The sequence below is a fragment of the Python bivittatus genome, unplaced genomic scaffold, assembly GCF_059951505.1.
Source record: "Python bivittatus isolate LINGU-HERP-01145 unplaced genomic scaffold, Pbiv_v1 ctg000070_np1212, whole genome shotgun sequence".
Taxonomy (NCBI): domain Eukaryota; kingdom Metazoa; phylum Chordata; class Lepidosauria; order Squamata; family Pythonidae; genus Python; species Python bivittatus.
Genome location: NW_028277034.1, coordinates 12,833,530 through 12,850,530, shown reverse-complemented (window position 1 = coordinate 12,850,530; position 17,001 = coordinate 12,833,530). Strand labels below are relative to the sequence as shown.

Sequence of the window (17,001 nt, the reverse complement as noted above, 5' to 3'; positions counted from 1 at the left end):
CTGTGGTTTTCCTGTTTAGCTGGCCGCAGGTGGCTCGTTAATTAGCGGCGCTTTCGGTTCCTCTTTTCCCTGCTAGCTACCGCCGGTGGATTCCGCGTGGTCTGGTTGCGAGCTTCCCTGCAACCCCGTGCTTCCCTGAAGCTTCGTGCTAACCGAACCTGACAGCGAGCAGTTACGTATGTTTCTGGTAGAACACATGTTACACCTCTGCTTTGTGAGCTGCATTGGTTACTAGTTTGTTTCTGGGTCCAATTCAAGGTGCTGGTGTTGACCTTTAAAGTCCTTCATGGCATGGGACCGGATTACTTGAGGGACCATCTCTCCTCGATTTCATCTGCCCTTCCTACCAGATCCAGCAGAGAGGGCATGTTACAGGTTCTGATGCCTAGGGAGCTGTATTTGGTGGGCCTTAGGTGGCAGGCCTTTTCTGTTGTGGCCCCTGTGCTGTGGAATCTTTTCCCCCCTTAGATGAGGCTGACCTCTTCCTTGTTGAGGTTTCAGAGGTCCCTTAAGACTTGGCTATGCCAACAGGCCTGGGGACCCCAGGGGACGGGTGATCTAGTAAGGTGGCTCCATTATTTTTAATGTACCTTCATTTATTATTTGTTGTTTCACTTGGGTTTTTAAATTTTTTTTATACTTTTTAATGCATTTATTGATTGTTTTTTAACCTTATTATATACCACCTAGAGTTGCCTGGATAAAGGGAAATGGTTGGCTAATAAATTGAGTAAATAAATAAATAATGTAAAAGCTATTCTTGAAATTCCTTTCAGAGATCTTAACTAATCTCCTTTTAAGATGAATGCTGTCATTCTATGCATTTCACTTACTTCTATTATCATAGCAATTTCACAAAAAGAACCCAAACTACTTTTAATATTCTAAGACGATGGAATCTAAAAGATACATCTTCCACAATATTTTTCTTCTTTTTTTTTTTTTTTGGTAAGGCTTTTGAGAGACTTTACTTCATGGGATATGTTTTATCAGTGCTTTATAACCTGAAATTAAAGGAAAACTTACCTACCCTTAAATAATTTTTAAAAACACTTAGTTAATATACTAGTTTCCATTACAGATTACATTGCTATTGCCTGTGCTTAGAATTTAAAGTTTCTATGAAGACATGCTGTACACAGACTAGTGCTAAGCAATTGTATAATTAAAGGAAGCTGACTGAGTGGGCTTTCAGAAATATTTGGTACACCTCATCACAGTTATGAAAGCAAGAACTCCATTTTTCATGGTACAGTTTCAGAAAATTAGGCTAAGTCATACACCAAGTGACATCATCCATTTCTTTGACAGTTTTTATGATATTACTACTACTAGATATTATACTAGTAGTTATAACCATAGTTTGTCTCTGATTCCTAAGTAGTTTCTAAAATATTCTTCTGTGTCAGTGACTGCTCTCTGAAATTCTAATATTTAGAAATATTGCCTTAAATCCTCTTTCCTGATCAAATTGCCTTAAATGCCTTTTATTTGATCTTTACCCATAATGACAGAGGTACAATATGTAATATATATAAAAGTGCAATTATCAGCTTTAAAATAAAGATTAATTACATCTATTTTATGTTTTTATGCTTTGAACTGAAGGAAAAGGAAAACTATATATATATATATATATATATATATATATATATATATATATAATTGAAGGGAAAGGATATATATATATTACCAGTATCAAAAGTTCAATGCCCCAGACTGTTTTTCAATTCTATGATAGGCAGGTGTGTGAGTAAAGACCCAGAAATACATATGCAAAATGGTAAGAAAGAAGAAGAATACTTTCTTTTTCTTCTTTTTCGTTCTATTTTAGTTTGTATTTGTTCTTACTACTGTCGTTAAAACTTTCAATAAAAATTATATTAAAAAGAAAGAAAGAAGAAAAATAGTAAAATCCTAATAACACGTTGCAGTGTATAAATGTCATTTCTGCTTTTGCTTCATAGCTTTAAATTTAGATTTTGGCTTTAAATTCTGTGTTTATGGTTTTAAATATGGGGGTTTGACACTGTTCGGTAAAGGATCTGACCCTCATACCCTGTCAGCTGTGACTTACTAAATTCTGTAATAGAATACTGGAATATTTTCTCTCCTTCTGCCAACTACCATGGGCAAAAAATCTGTGCCATTGGACAATCTCCAGAAAATAGTCTGCCAATTTTCTTTGCTGTATGTATCTTTTTTATAAAGTTCAAAAGTTATATCATTGGATAATATAAGCTTGAAACCTAAATAAAAAGTCCCAAGTATGATGACCTATTAGGTGTTGTTACCTCTATGATATACACCTCAGCATCCTAGGGAAACAAGAAAAGAGGTTATTAACTCTGTTGAGTGGCAAAAAAAAAAAAAGTTAGTCTACAGCTTCATCATAAATCAGAGAATGCTGATGTTTGTCAATTATTTTATAGTGTGTGTAATTGCTTTGAAAGTGAACAGATGCCCTTTCTTTGAAGGTTCGCCATCATAAAGTATTAGAAAGTCACATCTAAGGTTGCCCAAACAAGGCTATTGAAAATGTATTAGGCAGCACATGCATAAAGGCACTATTTGTGAGAACTGACAGTTGCATATATGAATGATACTGGCTAAAATCACACAAATTGTAGTAGCTAGGGATGTGTAGTGCTCCCAGAGTGTATGACTGTCAATATTACTGTAAATCAATCCATTGATGCAATGGGATTATGTGATAGTTCTGCATGGAAACTAATTTTTGTCTATGTGTTGAGATGACTATGACAGTCTTTTTGTTGTTATTGTTCAGTGTGTTTTAGAGAAGAGAAAGAGATCCTTTCTTCTTTATTGTTTACCATATGGGCATCCTAGTATTTTTTCAGAATGGAAGAACAATAGATTTTAAGGCATGAAAAACCCAGATTTGCAGAGGTTCACTAATGTTTTTCTGTGATGAGCCCTGAGACCTTGCTGTGTTCCATACTGATTCTAGTGTACAGAGAAGAGTCACTAAGTAATAGATGTACATCTATTTGCCTGAAACATGAATAGTTCTGCAAAAACACCTTTAGGACTTTGGAAACCCTTTTAGCAAAATATTAGATGTGATGATTCTCATTGCCATCTTTGTCTAACTCACCCAGGTTGGCTTCCTCAAACAAATGGAAACCCAAAGTATTATGCTTACTAGGGTTATGTAAAACTTCAGCAGAGTAAATAATAATTTTAAAAAATAGTTGAAGAACTCCTCCAATACACTCACCCAGTCATGCAGGAATGGGAGGGGGAAAGGTTAGTTGTAAGATTTGAATAATCATTCCACTTCTCTTTTGCCTGTTTGTGTGTTTTTTTCAGTCTCCAGTGCATGTACAGAGACCACTTACTGCAAGATAGCTAGTGGAGGGGGATTACCTCCTCCCTGATGAATCTTGAAGTAGAATTCATTGAATCCATAATGTAATTTCAAGGGCTGAATGGATCTAATTAAATCTCCTTTATGAAATTAGATAAATTTAGATTATCCCGCTTTTATCCATCACATAATTAAAAGATTATAAATGGAATATACCCATTGGGGTAACATGGCATTCTCCTTGAACATAAAAAAGGCTGGAACATACAATCCAGCTGCCCTTCTCCTTCTACTGTTTCTCAGCTCATGATTAATTCCCAGTGTTTCTTGCTTCTGAACAAGTTGCCTTTTGCTGTATTAGCTGATGAAATAAAAAGCTAATAGAACGTGAGGTTAATCAAAAAGAAAATGTTGCAAATCTTTAGCTTTGCAGTCTTCAAAATGCTTTTGGTGAAATATTTAGAAGATCATCACAGGTACTACAGCTAAAGACAGATCAGATCATTCAGTCTAATGAGGGTTTTGCACAACTATTTCATACTGAGGATGTTTTACCTGTTTTAGAATAGCTGCTATGATCAGTAACAGTATCACTCAAAGAATATTTGAAGCCTTATGCAGCAAACGTGGCTCATTTTCCATTTTTGCTTTCTCCATTAGCTACATATATCTTCTTAAGGAGATGAAATAATTTCTGTAAGTAGCATGAAAGCTAGTTGAGTAGATACGTTCTCAAGCATTTCAGATCCTTAATAACGCAAGTATAAATCTAAACCAGACTTACAGTAGCTTTATTCATTTCAAAAAATGTCTTTTGATTGTTTTCTAATGTTAATTTCAAATGTACTTTTACTGTAAATATGTGTGTCCAACCGCAGTGACACAGCCGCTTAATGACGCTGAATGTTGCCGGCCAGAAATGGTCGACACTTCAGTGGTTCGAGCCCAGGTCCACGCAGCAGAGCGAGCTCCTGCTTCCTCCCCAGCTCCTGCCAACCCAGCAGCTCAAAAACTTACGTGAGTAGATAAATGGGGACTCTCACCCTGGTGAGAGGAAAAATGCTGGCGGCACTTGCACGGGAGATGGGACCAGTTGCCGGTAACGCGGAAGCCATGCACACCCGAAAAAGGTGCAAAGCAACGGAAACCCCACCTCCTGCGCTCGCCAGCTTGGCTCTGCTCTAGGAAGGAGGCAATGGCAAACCGCGTCCGAAACACCTTCCCTTGAAAACTGCAGGGACTCATCCAGGCAGTCGCCACAGAATCAGTCATGACTGAGTGCGGATAAAAAAAAAAAAATGTGTGTCCAACAATTATTGGTAATAAAACTAGAATATACAATGTACAACTAAAATTAGTTTCTTTTAAAAAAAAAACTATTTGAACAATAAAATCTTAAACAGGGAAATACTGCCACTATTTGAAAATTCAGTAATTAAACTAGACTCCTGGCAGATTTCAAGACACATTTATTTATTTCTTCTCCTTCATATACTACACTATATGATCAACCATATCTTCAATTATCAACCATAGCAAAACCCTTAAGTTAGTCTTCAGATATCTTATGACCAAGCCTGAAGCCAGATGAAGAAGGAATGCAAAGGTTTACATCCCATAATAATTGCTAAATGATTTACTTTACTGAAAAGAAATAGCAGGAGTGTTCCTGATAATTTGAAGAATTATTTGAATACAGTGTCACTTTTGAAGAGGCTTATCTGCCTCATTGAATCACAAACTTTTCTTTCAAAGTGAAGATATATGAGTGAGTGAGTGAGTGAGTGAGTGAGTGAGTGAGTGAGTGAGTGAGTGAGTGAATCCAGAACCACAGGTGGGTTACTGTTTGATAAAACTAAGTGCCTTGCTGTTCTAAGACTACAGAACTGAACAGAAAAAAATATAATATTGGAATTGATGAAACAGATGAAATAAAGTCTTGCTGACTTAGTTGTTTTCATAATATTCTACAGAGCTTTGTTATGAACCAAAGAATCTGTAAAGCCCCAGAACAGGGTTAATGCAATAAGTAGTTATGGACACTTAAAATCTCCACATTCAAAGGCAACAGGAAAAGAAAAGTTGCCTTGAGCTTTTCCAAAGTTTCCAAGGTTCTTGGAACCTTGGCAGTTGCACAATAGTAATCCTATATGAAGAATTTGATATTTCCAAAAGAAAAAGAATACCATTCCTGTGTAGAAGCTAACTTGAATGAATTCCATAAGCACAACTTTAGATCTTAATATGTAAAATTCATAACTTCTTTCTGTGATGCAGTTTAAAGATGACAAACCTAAATCCCTGTTTGTGATATTGTCCGGTTAAATTTCAAAGATAACCACTAAGAACAGAAATGTAAAGTGCAATTGTTTTCAGGAGAAGAAAAAAGTCTACCAGTAAAGCTGTTATCATCCTTGAATATAACTTTTGTGTCTCCATAATATATACAATCCATTTTGCATGTCCAGAGTCATTTCAAATGGATCATGCCAAAATAAAATAAAATAAAATAAAAACATGCAAATATCAAAAAGCATGGAAGGCAGGGTCTTTTAAATCATACAATAAAAAGAAATGTTGTAGGAATGGATGCTAATCCATGTCAGCTGTTGCGGGTAGTTTATTTGCTACAATACTGATGGCCATCTCACTATTCAGAGCTTCTCATAATGGGCTATAAGCCACTAAAAAGGAGTATTTTTTTTTAATCGGTTCAATTGTGTCTGATTCTCAGAGACTGCTTGGACGAGTCCCTGCAATTTTCTTGGCAAGGTTTTTCAGAAGTAGTTTGTCATTGCCTCCTTCCTAGGGCTGAGAGAAAGTGACTGGCCCAAGGTTACCCAGCTGGCTTTGTGCCTAAGTGGGTCTAGAACTTGCGCTTTCCCAGTTTCTAGCCTGATGCCTTCATCACTACACCAGACTGGCTCTCAAGTGTATTATTAACTTGATTTAAATTATATAATACTAATCATAGTAGCAATTTCTTTCCCTCCTGATTTCATTTGTTCATGTATTTAGCCATCCTATTTAATCTTCAGGTTGTTATATTATTATTAAAAAATATTAATTGTCTCTAAAAAGAACAGTGCCCAGATTCAGAATAGACATAAAATAGTTACAAACATACTTCAGGACAGTTTTATATCATATTCTTAAGCTTCTTGCCTTAAGGTTTGGGTTGTGCTCTGAAATATCGGTGAGCTAAAATATGCATCTAGAAGAGCTAGAACTGTTAAATAGCTCGGAGGTTCTTAAAAACAGAATAATATGAACTTTAAAATCATTCCAAGAGGTAGTAAGAATGATTAAGCAGAACAGTTAAGTGAGATAAGATACAAATAAATTTCTTTTGAAAAGTCTTGACCAAATAATAAAGGAAAGAACAAAAATAATTAGCAAAACTGTTACAATGTTGTTGTATTTTTTTATATTCAAGTGATTAAAAAAATAGTAGAAAATGACAATACACATGCAGGGTCAGCCACAGGGGGAAGGATGTCCAAAAAAGGCAAAAGAGGTATCATGCCTCTTGTGTGTGTGATGTCATTGCATATACAAAGAGGTGGGACCTGTATTGCAATGCTGCTTCTGCCATATTGCTTTTGGCAGACAACACACACAGAGACAAAGATAGGCCACTGCATATATGCATACTGAAATCCCTAATTCCATAATTTCTTTTTTATATGATCCTCAAGGCCCAGATCCACACCAAACATCCGTCTGTCTGTCTGTCTGTCTGTCTGTCTGTCTGTCTGTCTGTCTGTCTATCTATCTATCTATCTATCTATCTATCTATCTATCTATCTATCTATCTATCACAGGAGGGTAAACACATAAAACTGTTAAATTAGGAAAAGCTGGGCAAAAATATTTTGTGTTAGAGGAAATTGATTGTCAAAGGTACATACCATATGCTAGAAAAAATATAATCAGAGGGTATATGAGAAATGTACATGAAAAATGTACACATGTTTTTAGGTAGACAGGGTTTTTGTTTTTACTAAATTTACAAACTAAAATGTATATAGACCAAAATAAAATAGGAAAATGAGAAATTGACTCATTTCCTCATCTGTATTCTAGAGTACTCATTTTCACTAGAAGATTGGTGTACGTCTTGGATGGTGCATAGACACATCAGAATGATGAAGCTCTGAATGTTTTAATCCCATTTCCTGTGTCACACTTGTGTGAATTGGGATTCTCTTTGGTACTTGTAATAAAAATAAAGCAATAAAACAAACTGTCTGTGAAAAACACCTGCTGCTGAGTATTTCTTTGATTCAACCCAACATAAAGTAATTAACTGATGCCAATAAGCATAAGAGTCTTATTAAAATTCTCTGTTAAAAGTGAACTTTGTTATGCAATTAAAATATATTTATAGATTGTACAGTGTCTGTGTAAAAATATAGCTCACTCTAAAACAATTTGCTTTGTTTTTTTTTTCTGTGAAGCCTTCCTATTAATCTTACCCTGTCTCTTTCTTGTGGGTCACAGAACGTTGCTAATCACTGACTGAGAACAAGCTTTGCTTTCTTAGAGTTGCTGAAACTACAGTTAAAGACTAAAGAATCAAAACTTTTAAATATATCACCTGTAGCGAGTGGCTAAAGAGAATTAGCTATTATAATTTTCCCCAACATTTCTTCAGAGAAATCAAAAATTATATTTGCAGATGAGATTTATACTCACTACAATTTATGAGGAAAGACTAATTTTGGCTTAGATAATAACTAGGCCTAATTCACTCAGTAAGCTTTGTAGCTTGGCAGATAGTTGAATCTGGGTCTCCTTTGTAAGGGTTTTTTTTTTATTATTATTATTTTTATTTACTTATATTTCAAATTTAGTCACTATCCATCTCACTCAAGAGCGACTCTTGATACATAATCTTAAAAGAGAATGAGAAATAAATGACATAGGATTTTTTAAATTTAGAACTCAGGATTATCCGGTAAAACTGAATAATGTAACAGCATAACTGAAAATCTGTATAAGCTGACCAAAGGACAATTTAAGTCAAATTTAGATAAGTCTTAACCCAATAAAATATTTTTTTTTCAGTTTTTGTGGGAAATTTTAAAAATTCCAATAAGATGGCCAACATTTATCAGCATTGTGGTGAAGTACTTCCATATACATTTAATTGGAAACAGGGCATTCTTCTCCCTATTTAAAACTTGGTGCAGATTTTTAGATTGTTTTTTTAGATTGTTTTTTTCTTACTGAACCTCTTATAAGGTATTCTTTAAAATGGTATGCTTTAAAAAAGAAACTAGAAGTATTCCAGAGAAGGATTTATGCATAAGCAAGGATAATGTAAGTATAAATATAGGTTGAAAATATGAGTGACTTTTCACAGTATCATAAATAAGTAAACCTTGGTTTACTTGACATGTTATTGTCAAGATTGATTGATCATGTGCCATCGAGTCAATATCCACTCTTAGTGACCACATAGATAGATTTTCTCCATGATGATCTGTCCCTAACTTGGTCCTTCAGATCTTCCAACAGTGCATTCATCACCACTGTAACTGAGTCCATCCACCTTGTTTCTGGTCGTCCTATTCTCTTTCCTTCCATGTTTCCTGGCATTAACGCTTCTCCAGAGAGCGAGGTCATTGCGTAATGTGTCCAAAGAAGGATAATTTGAGCCTGGTCATTTGTGCCTCAAGTGAGAACTCTGGGTTGACACATTCAGTGATCTGTTTGTTTACAGTCTTGACTGTCCATGGTATTCTCAAATGCTGTTCTTGACCATATCAGTAGAAGATTATGACTTATCTAGTAAATATCTAATTAGTCAATGATGTGGAATAAGCTGGGGAGGGTGGATGAACTGACGTTTTCTTAAAACACAAGTTTATTTTGAGAGGGCAAGTTTTAAAACTTAACATCAGCACTTAATATCAAATTATGCTCAGAAACAGAGCAATAGTCAATGAAATTGATTGGAATTGGGGGGAAAAAACTGTCCTACCTAAATGAATTCAGTTGACATAATGCACAAGTGCTGTATCAAGGACCAGGAGAAAATTTTGAGAGTTCTTAAACGAGTTTAACTTATATATCCCTGCCTTCCTTCAAAAACTCAGACCGGCACATGTTATGATAAAACATGTTTTCCTTAACCCACAAACAGTTATATCTGCCCACTTATATTTTGCCCAACTTTGGAGATGATTATGAAAAGGAAAAATATTTGTGGGAAATGATATATGTCGACTTTTTATCTCATGTTATTTTTTTTAGATATTTTGTACTTTCTATTTTTAACAATTATTTGATGTTAGTCACCTAATTTGTTCAGTATCTCAGATAGATATCTAATTCAGAAAGCAAAGTTATTCTGACAGCTGTTTTTTCATAAAAGCAAAATGTATCTGTCTAAGCTTCAGATAATTTTCATTAGGTATGAATTTTATACTCTAAGCTCTTTTTGCAATATGCTTTTATATGTGTAAGAGTAATTCTGTTCAGTTTAGATGTATACTTTCTCAGCATTTATCTTTCTAAGGGGAAAGTTTGTGGATTTTTTATTTTATTTTATTTAAAGTTAGCTTAATGTGTATATGTCTGTGTCTCTGTGTGTGCATTTTCTTGCAGGAAGCTTGAAGCTTACAGGTGGTCCTCACTTAACCTTAATTTGGACCAGCAACTATGGTCGTGACCACAACTGTGCTTTCTGGCTGGAAAGAGACAAGACTACTTAGTTTCACATTTTGGGCATTTGTTTGCCTCCTAACCACTTTGGAATGTTCTAGTGCCTGCTTACTGTCTTGTACACATTGAAAGCAATGTGATAGCACTGACAGCCTGGGGCTTGGAACTGTGGGCACACTACCCAAACAGTTTACAGTACTCTCTTGAAATCTCTTCCTCTCCAATCTCTCCGCTCTGGGCGGGAAGGTCAGGGAAAGGAGAGAGTGCCTACAGAAATCACTGCAAGGTGGGGGGAGAAAAAAAGCAAGTGATGACCCTCCCCCCACCCACCCACAGAACAGCAAGATTGGAGAGGAAGGATTTCAAGAGAGCAAGCTGTTTGCTCTTCTACACATTGAGAGCGATGTGATCTCTCAAAGTTTTAGTTAATTGTTGCTTAGCAGCTGCATTATATAATAAAATAGGATTAAAATGCCAGTTTTAAATAAATGGGCTAATCTCTTCTAATTTATTAATTTATTACAATCAAATTTAAAAAACTTTTAGATCTAACTAGTCTTTGAGCTTGGAAAAGTTTATATGGACTGAATACAGTATTTTAAACAGTCTGGCTCTAGACTATTTAAATTCCAAGACTTTTGTGACTTCTCAGTGTCTCATTCAGAGAGAGAAACCAAGTAGTATTAGTTATTCCAGTATGTCTAAGAAAAGCAAATAAGAGAATGCCTTTTGCATCCATGATTTCTAGCTTCCTAAGGTAGAAATGAAAAGCATAAAGAACAAGGGTGTAAAGGGAGTTTTTGTTAACTTTCTACTTGTAGGAAATCTGTCTCCAGTTAATTTTAAAGCACCTTCTAGCTTGGACTTCTGTAAACCTTCACCTTTGTTGAGCATACAATGAATTTCATTTCCTTCATATCATCTAAGTATCTCCTTTTCATTTTGAACTAAGTATTGCAAAGGCATCAACCAATATTTATACAGGCAGTCCTCAACTTACAACCACAATATGGACCAGAAAATTCATCATTAATCAGTACAGTTGTTAAGCAAGACATGATGAGACTGCAACTTGTAACCTTCCCTGCCAACTTCCCCATTGACTTTGCTCATCACGTGACCACAGGACACTCCAATTGTCATAAATGTGAGGACCAGTCATAAGTCACTTTCTTCAGCCCCATTGTAACTTCGAACAGTTGCTAAACAAATGGTCATAAGTCGAAGACTACCTGTATTGTCTGCTTTTAACCCTACACTGTACAGATGGTGACGCACCAATCATCTTTTTCCAGATGAACAATTCTAGTCTTTTCTCACGGGGAAGAATTTTGAGCCCCCGATCATTTTAGTTGCCCTTCTCTGCACTGTTGCCAGTTCTATTATATTCTTTTTCAGATGTGGCAACCAAAACTGGACATAGTACTCCAAATATAGGTTCATCATGATATGTGTAAGGGTATTATAATGTTGGCAGTTTTATTTTCAATCCCTTTCCTAATGAACCCACTACCTTTGTGAGAGAGAGAAAATCAACAGGTGCAGTTCTCATCATCACAGCATTACTGGACCTGTTTAAAGTCTTCTGGCATGCACTGTGAAAGGTTTCTGAAAAGCTGGCAACTCTAAAACATGGGCAAGGAGGCTGGCAGCTTTGATTGAAACACATCTTTGAGCATTCTGCCAGGGCACTCTTAATTATCAGGAGAAGGGAAAGGAATTGCCTGTTTGCTATTCTTTCTGTAAATTTCTCTCTACTTTAAATGAAGATAAAGAAGACACACAGAAAATAATTACAATGGAGAATTTGTTTATAGACTATCACTAGAGGAACCATAATACTGTCCTTTATCATTGCTTGTCAAGCCACTGACAACCTATACAGCTCCTGCTTCTGCATAACATTTATTTGTCTGTTTCTCTGCCAATTCCTACCCTGGCAGATGCCTGGCATATATCTGCTCTATGATTTATTACCTTGTTTAGTAAGTGGCATGAAGAAAAGAATGATTTTTTAAAATAATTAAAATTAAGAATCTGCTCCCCATTTTTACCAAAAATGTACTGGCTTCTGCATTTGACATGTACTATTTATTGCATCATCATCATCATCATCATCATCATCATCATCATCAATAAATAAAAAACATAGCTAAATTCTTTCCTCTCCACCCCCCCTTTCAGTCCATTCCATCCTGTCTAAAAGTGGAATTTATGCAATATCTTAGCACATAAGAAACTATCTCAGATGAATGCTCCACTGTCACGGCAAGTTTTCCAGAACAGAATTCACTGATAATAAATTACCAGGATGCATTGTCTCCTAAAGATATAATAGTTATTTCATTTTAGTGGGCTTTCTTGTTCTCAATAGTAAAGTTTTATAGAAAAATAATTATTAATATCACATTGTGCTTTGACATAGAGCACTTATCCTAAATTTCTAGTTTGAAATGTGTACTCACTGATACTGACTAGTTCATTTGCATGCAACAGGTTATCATGGCAGACAATTTTGTAATTGTTCATCTGTGTAGGGTTTGATAAGGAGAGAAAATTCAATTAAAAAATCACAAGTCCTGGGCTTATTTAAGGGAAGTTAATTATTTATTGTCTAAAATTTGGGTAGCTCACAATTATATAAATCCAAAGTCCACATCATAATTATATAAATCAAAAGCCCACAGTAAAAGAAAGCAATTTATAATGAAAACACGAGTATCGTCCAACTAAAAACTGGGCACAAGAGATAATAGCATACATGATCAGGACTTTCATAACATTCCTTACTCAACCTGGGGTACAGATGTATTTTTAGCATATGCTGATGATACCTTACATAGAATCGATCTGTCCAGTTTCTGTCCCATGCCCAGGCCTGAGCCCATACTGAGAAGGATGTAAATAACTCATTTTACAAGGTTCTCTGTAGTTGCTGCCCCATCATCATCTCCACAATTCCCCAGAAAAGAAGAGACGGGAGATGGGTCATAAATTGTCCAAAATGCCTGGATCAAGAAATACTCTTGAGGAGGAAATCCCCTTCAAAGCTAGCATCACCACCTCCTCTCTCAAAGAAGCATTTATTACTTCTTGATATAGCTCTTTGTCTCTTCTTTGGCAGCTCAAGTGAGTCAAAAGCAGTAAGGAACCAGTCCACATGTGATAAAGCTTTTCCCATAGAGAACCTTGCTCACTTTCTCAGTCCACAGATTCCCAGATGACCTTGCAAGTTTCAACCCACCAATTCATTGATCTCTGGCCAGTTGACAGTTGACTCTGAACAAATATGACTGATTTTGTCTGCAAAACTCACAAAACTTCACCTAAAGATAGTTCTTCTGATTCAGTTGTAGGTAACCTTTAACAGTACCACTGGATAATTTCTGTAGATAAGGGCAGAAAATTATAGACATTCCACTATCCTTATCTCTACAGCGTAGATCTGAATTTGGGCTTAATTGTATTTGCTCTTATATTGGGGATTGGAGTAAGAAATTTTGCTTCTCAAAATTAGGGCTGCCAAATCTCAGTTGGAAAAATCCAGATGATCATTAAATGCTAGCAAAGACTTAAGGGTTCTTTGCCTATGTTTGCTGTCATCAGATGCTTATCTGAATTTCAGATAAGGTAGCCTAGCTTAGTGCCACATCTAATTTTGTTTCTAGGGTCAAAACTGGCATCCTCTGGTTGTATGTAAGTTCATTTTCTTTAGATAAAGAAATTGAATGTCAGATTAATTAAGTTAATTATATTTATGCAATTAGTATTATGGCTACCATATACAGGCTTCAAAGATCCATACCTCTAGAGGACAGAGAAAAGACAGAGAAAAGTATAATAATTGTGTGGATTTTTGCCACCCTGATATAGTATGCCTAATTGATGTGCACATGTTTATTAGGAAAATAACAGCTGCAAGGAAGTCTGACTATTATTCAGTTCATGGTAGATGAGAAGCAAAACTTTAATTGTCTCCAGTCATGAACTCCACAAAATAACTCCCTGATATTCCATTTACCATGTACTGGTATTCCATACAGTATTCCATGTAGATTTCAAAAGAAGCCTTTATTGGCACCCAAACAATATTCCTTGGAACTATGGCAGAAAAAAACTTATACGATCCTGAGACTGCTCAAGCATCCAAGTGCTTGATTATGTTCACAGTATTATGGTTAGTCACACAGTCAGCCAGATGTTCAGACTGCATTTGGCATTTTTATCCACCTATCGAGTCCTTCCCAAGGACCTGGGATAGGCAGATGTTGTTGTTTGATGTTGTTAAAGCTAACATCACAGGATTTAAGCTGTTCCAAGTAAAGCTGCCTTTTGCAATTGACTGATGGTGATTTTGTCAGTGCCAGTGGTCTTCAAGCAATGCTCCAGATGCATTGCATTGATTGATTGATTGATTGATTGATTGATTGATTGATTGATTGCATGCCGCCCATCTCCCCCAGTGGGGAGATTTTGGGATTACACCTAAGGTGCCTATTACTATTGGTACAATCTTTGTTTTCTTTTGCCATAATCTTTTTACTTCTATTTGTGGGTCTTTATATTTTGTGATTTTCTCCAGTTCTTTCTCTTCTATTTTGCTGTCTCCAGGTATTGCAATGTCCACTATCCAGACTTTTTTCTCTTTATCAACAATTGTGTGGCAGGTGCTTGTCTGTTTGAATTCTAAAGTCCCAAAGCACTGTTATTTTCTTCATTTTCTATTACTTTGTTTGGTGATCCCACCAGTTTTTGCTTGCAGGCAAATGGTATTTCTTGCAGATATTCCAATGCACCATTGTTGCTACTTTCTCATGCCTTTGTTTGTAGTCAGTCTGTGTGATCTTCTTGCAGCAGCTAAGTAGGTGGTCCACTGTTTCTTCAGCTTCTTTGCAGAGGCAGCATTTGCTGTCTGTTGCTGTCTTCTCAATTCTGGCTTTATATGCATTTGTTCTTAAGGCTTGGTCTTGTGCTGGCAGAATTAGCCCCTCTCTCTCTTTCTTCAACTTTCCTGCTCTTAGCCATTGCCAGGTCTTGTTGCTATCTGCTTTGCCTGCTGGTGTTTGTGTGTGTGTGTGTGTGTACTGGCCATGTAATACTTTGCCTTGCCATGTTTCTTTTCTATTCTTCATTTGGTCTTTCTTATAGGCCAGTTTGGTCTCTTCAGTATTCAGTAAGCCTTCATGGTGTACTAGCTTCAGTGCATCTTCTTCACTGTCCTTCAGAAATTCTTCCAATGCCTTTTTTTCTTCTTCAACTGTCTGGTGTACTTGTAACATTCCACACCCACCTATACTCCTTGGTAAGTAGAATCTGTCAACTCCACTGCATGGATAAAGGGTATGATTCATTGTCATTATTTTTCTGGTCTTCCTATCTAGGCTTTTAGTTCAGCTTGATTCCAGTCCACTAATCCAGCTGAGTATCTAATGACTGGAATTGCCCAGGTGTTAATCTCCTTGATGGTATTTCCACCACTGAATTTGGACTTTAAAATCTTCTTCACTCTTCTGATTTATTCACTACTAACCTTCTTGACTTCAGTGTGCTTGATGTTGTCAGCCTGAAGGATGCCCAGGTATTTGTAGTGATCTTCTTCATCCAGATTCTTGATGTTATTTCCATTCAGCATCTTAATTCCTTCAGTTTTCACTGTTTTCCCCCTGTTGATGGTAAGGGTGGCTCATTTGTCCAGCCCAAACTCCATTGCAATATCTTGGTGGTATATTTGGACAGTGTTGAGCAGTGCTTCCATTTCAGATGGTATTTTTCCATACAGCTTCAGATTATTATCATTATCATTATTATTGAGATTTTGATGCCACCCAACTCCAACTGACTCTGGAATATAAAAATAAATCAGTCCACTAGTTGTATTCATAATTGCTGTGGATACATATAGATTGATATTAAAAGCATTCAGAGAAAAAAATTAATTTGGCAGAGTGAAATAATTTATGAAAGCAATGTTACGTTTGTTTTTCTTCATATACCGAAGATACAATACATTGGTTTTAGAAAAAGGCAGAAGTGCAGGCCATGATACCAAAAGACAAAGAAATGCTCTGAAAGTCATTCTTCCCAATGTCAACCAGAAGAATTGAAAGGGAGAGGAGCATACAGCTAAATTCTATTAACAAAGTCTTAGCAACTGTTTATTTGCTGCGAACTGGTATCTAACTGTTGAAGTTGCTCTAAAGTTGATTCCATATTGCACTTACTTTTCTAGCCCTTCATTTATGCTGATTTACCATATAAATGGTAACACACACACACACACACACACACACATCCTATGCATATTTATTCATACTTAATGGGACTAGCAAGCTCATTTGGAAAGGGTATCATTTACAGAACCATATGCCAGAATGTTCGTTTGGCCTTGGGCAGCAGGCTCTGGAGGGTTGATGAGCATCTTGTGGTTATTATGACTATGATTCTATGCAGAATGGAAGTTTGCCAACAGTGAATGTGCCATGAAGAGGTCTAAAATGTCAGTGGCTTCTTTTGTGCATTTATACAAAGAACATTTGCAATTTATGAAGCATCTCAGACAGTTTGGCGAATAATTAGGAACTCTGGGGGAAAAAAAGCGCAATGTGAATGCTGTTATTGGTATATGTGTGATGAATAGGATCATAGATTCTTGAGTTACCCCTACCCATCTTACGTTTTCATGTTCTTATCCATGTTTTTTGTAGAACATTTAAAAGAGAAACTGGAGGAATATATGGCTCGTTTTGACAAAGTGAGAATTGTGCGCACCAAAAAGCGGGAAGGACTTATTCGCACCAGACTACTTGGAGCTTCAATAGCTAAAGGAGAAGTATTGACCTTTTTAGATTCACACTGTGAAGTTAATGTGAACTGGCTACCTCCTTTATTAAGTAAGTAGCATAAAGCATAAAGTAACTTAATCTAGAATTTTAGATTTAACATGGTACCCTGTTGACTAGTCTGGGACACTAAAGAAACATTCTGAAAGAAGACAGTGG

The 17,001-nt window shown here is 36.1% G+C and overlaps 1 protein-coding gene across 10 annotated transcripts in view; it reads left to right on the top strand.

Moving 5' to 3' along the window:
- GALNTL6 (polypeptide N-acetylgalactosaminyltransferase like 6) overlaps positions 1–17,001 on the top strand; it is a 597,057-nt gene that overhangs the window by 447,212 nt on the left and 132,844 nt on the right. For all 10 annotated transcript variants that reach the window (XR_015794428.1, XR_015794440.1, XM_088132238.1 and 7 more), the window contains one exon: positions 16,708–16,893. Coding sequence is in view for 8 of the 10 variants with exons in the window: in XM_088132238.1 (XP_087988364.1) it covers positions 16,708–16,893 (186 nt within the window). In the remaining 2 variants the exon portion in view is untranslated. The remainder of the gene's footprint in view (positions 1–16,707; positions 16,894–17,001) is intronic.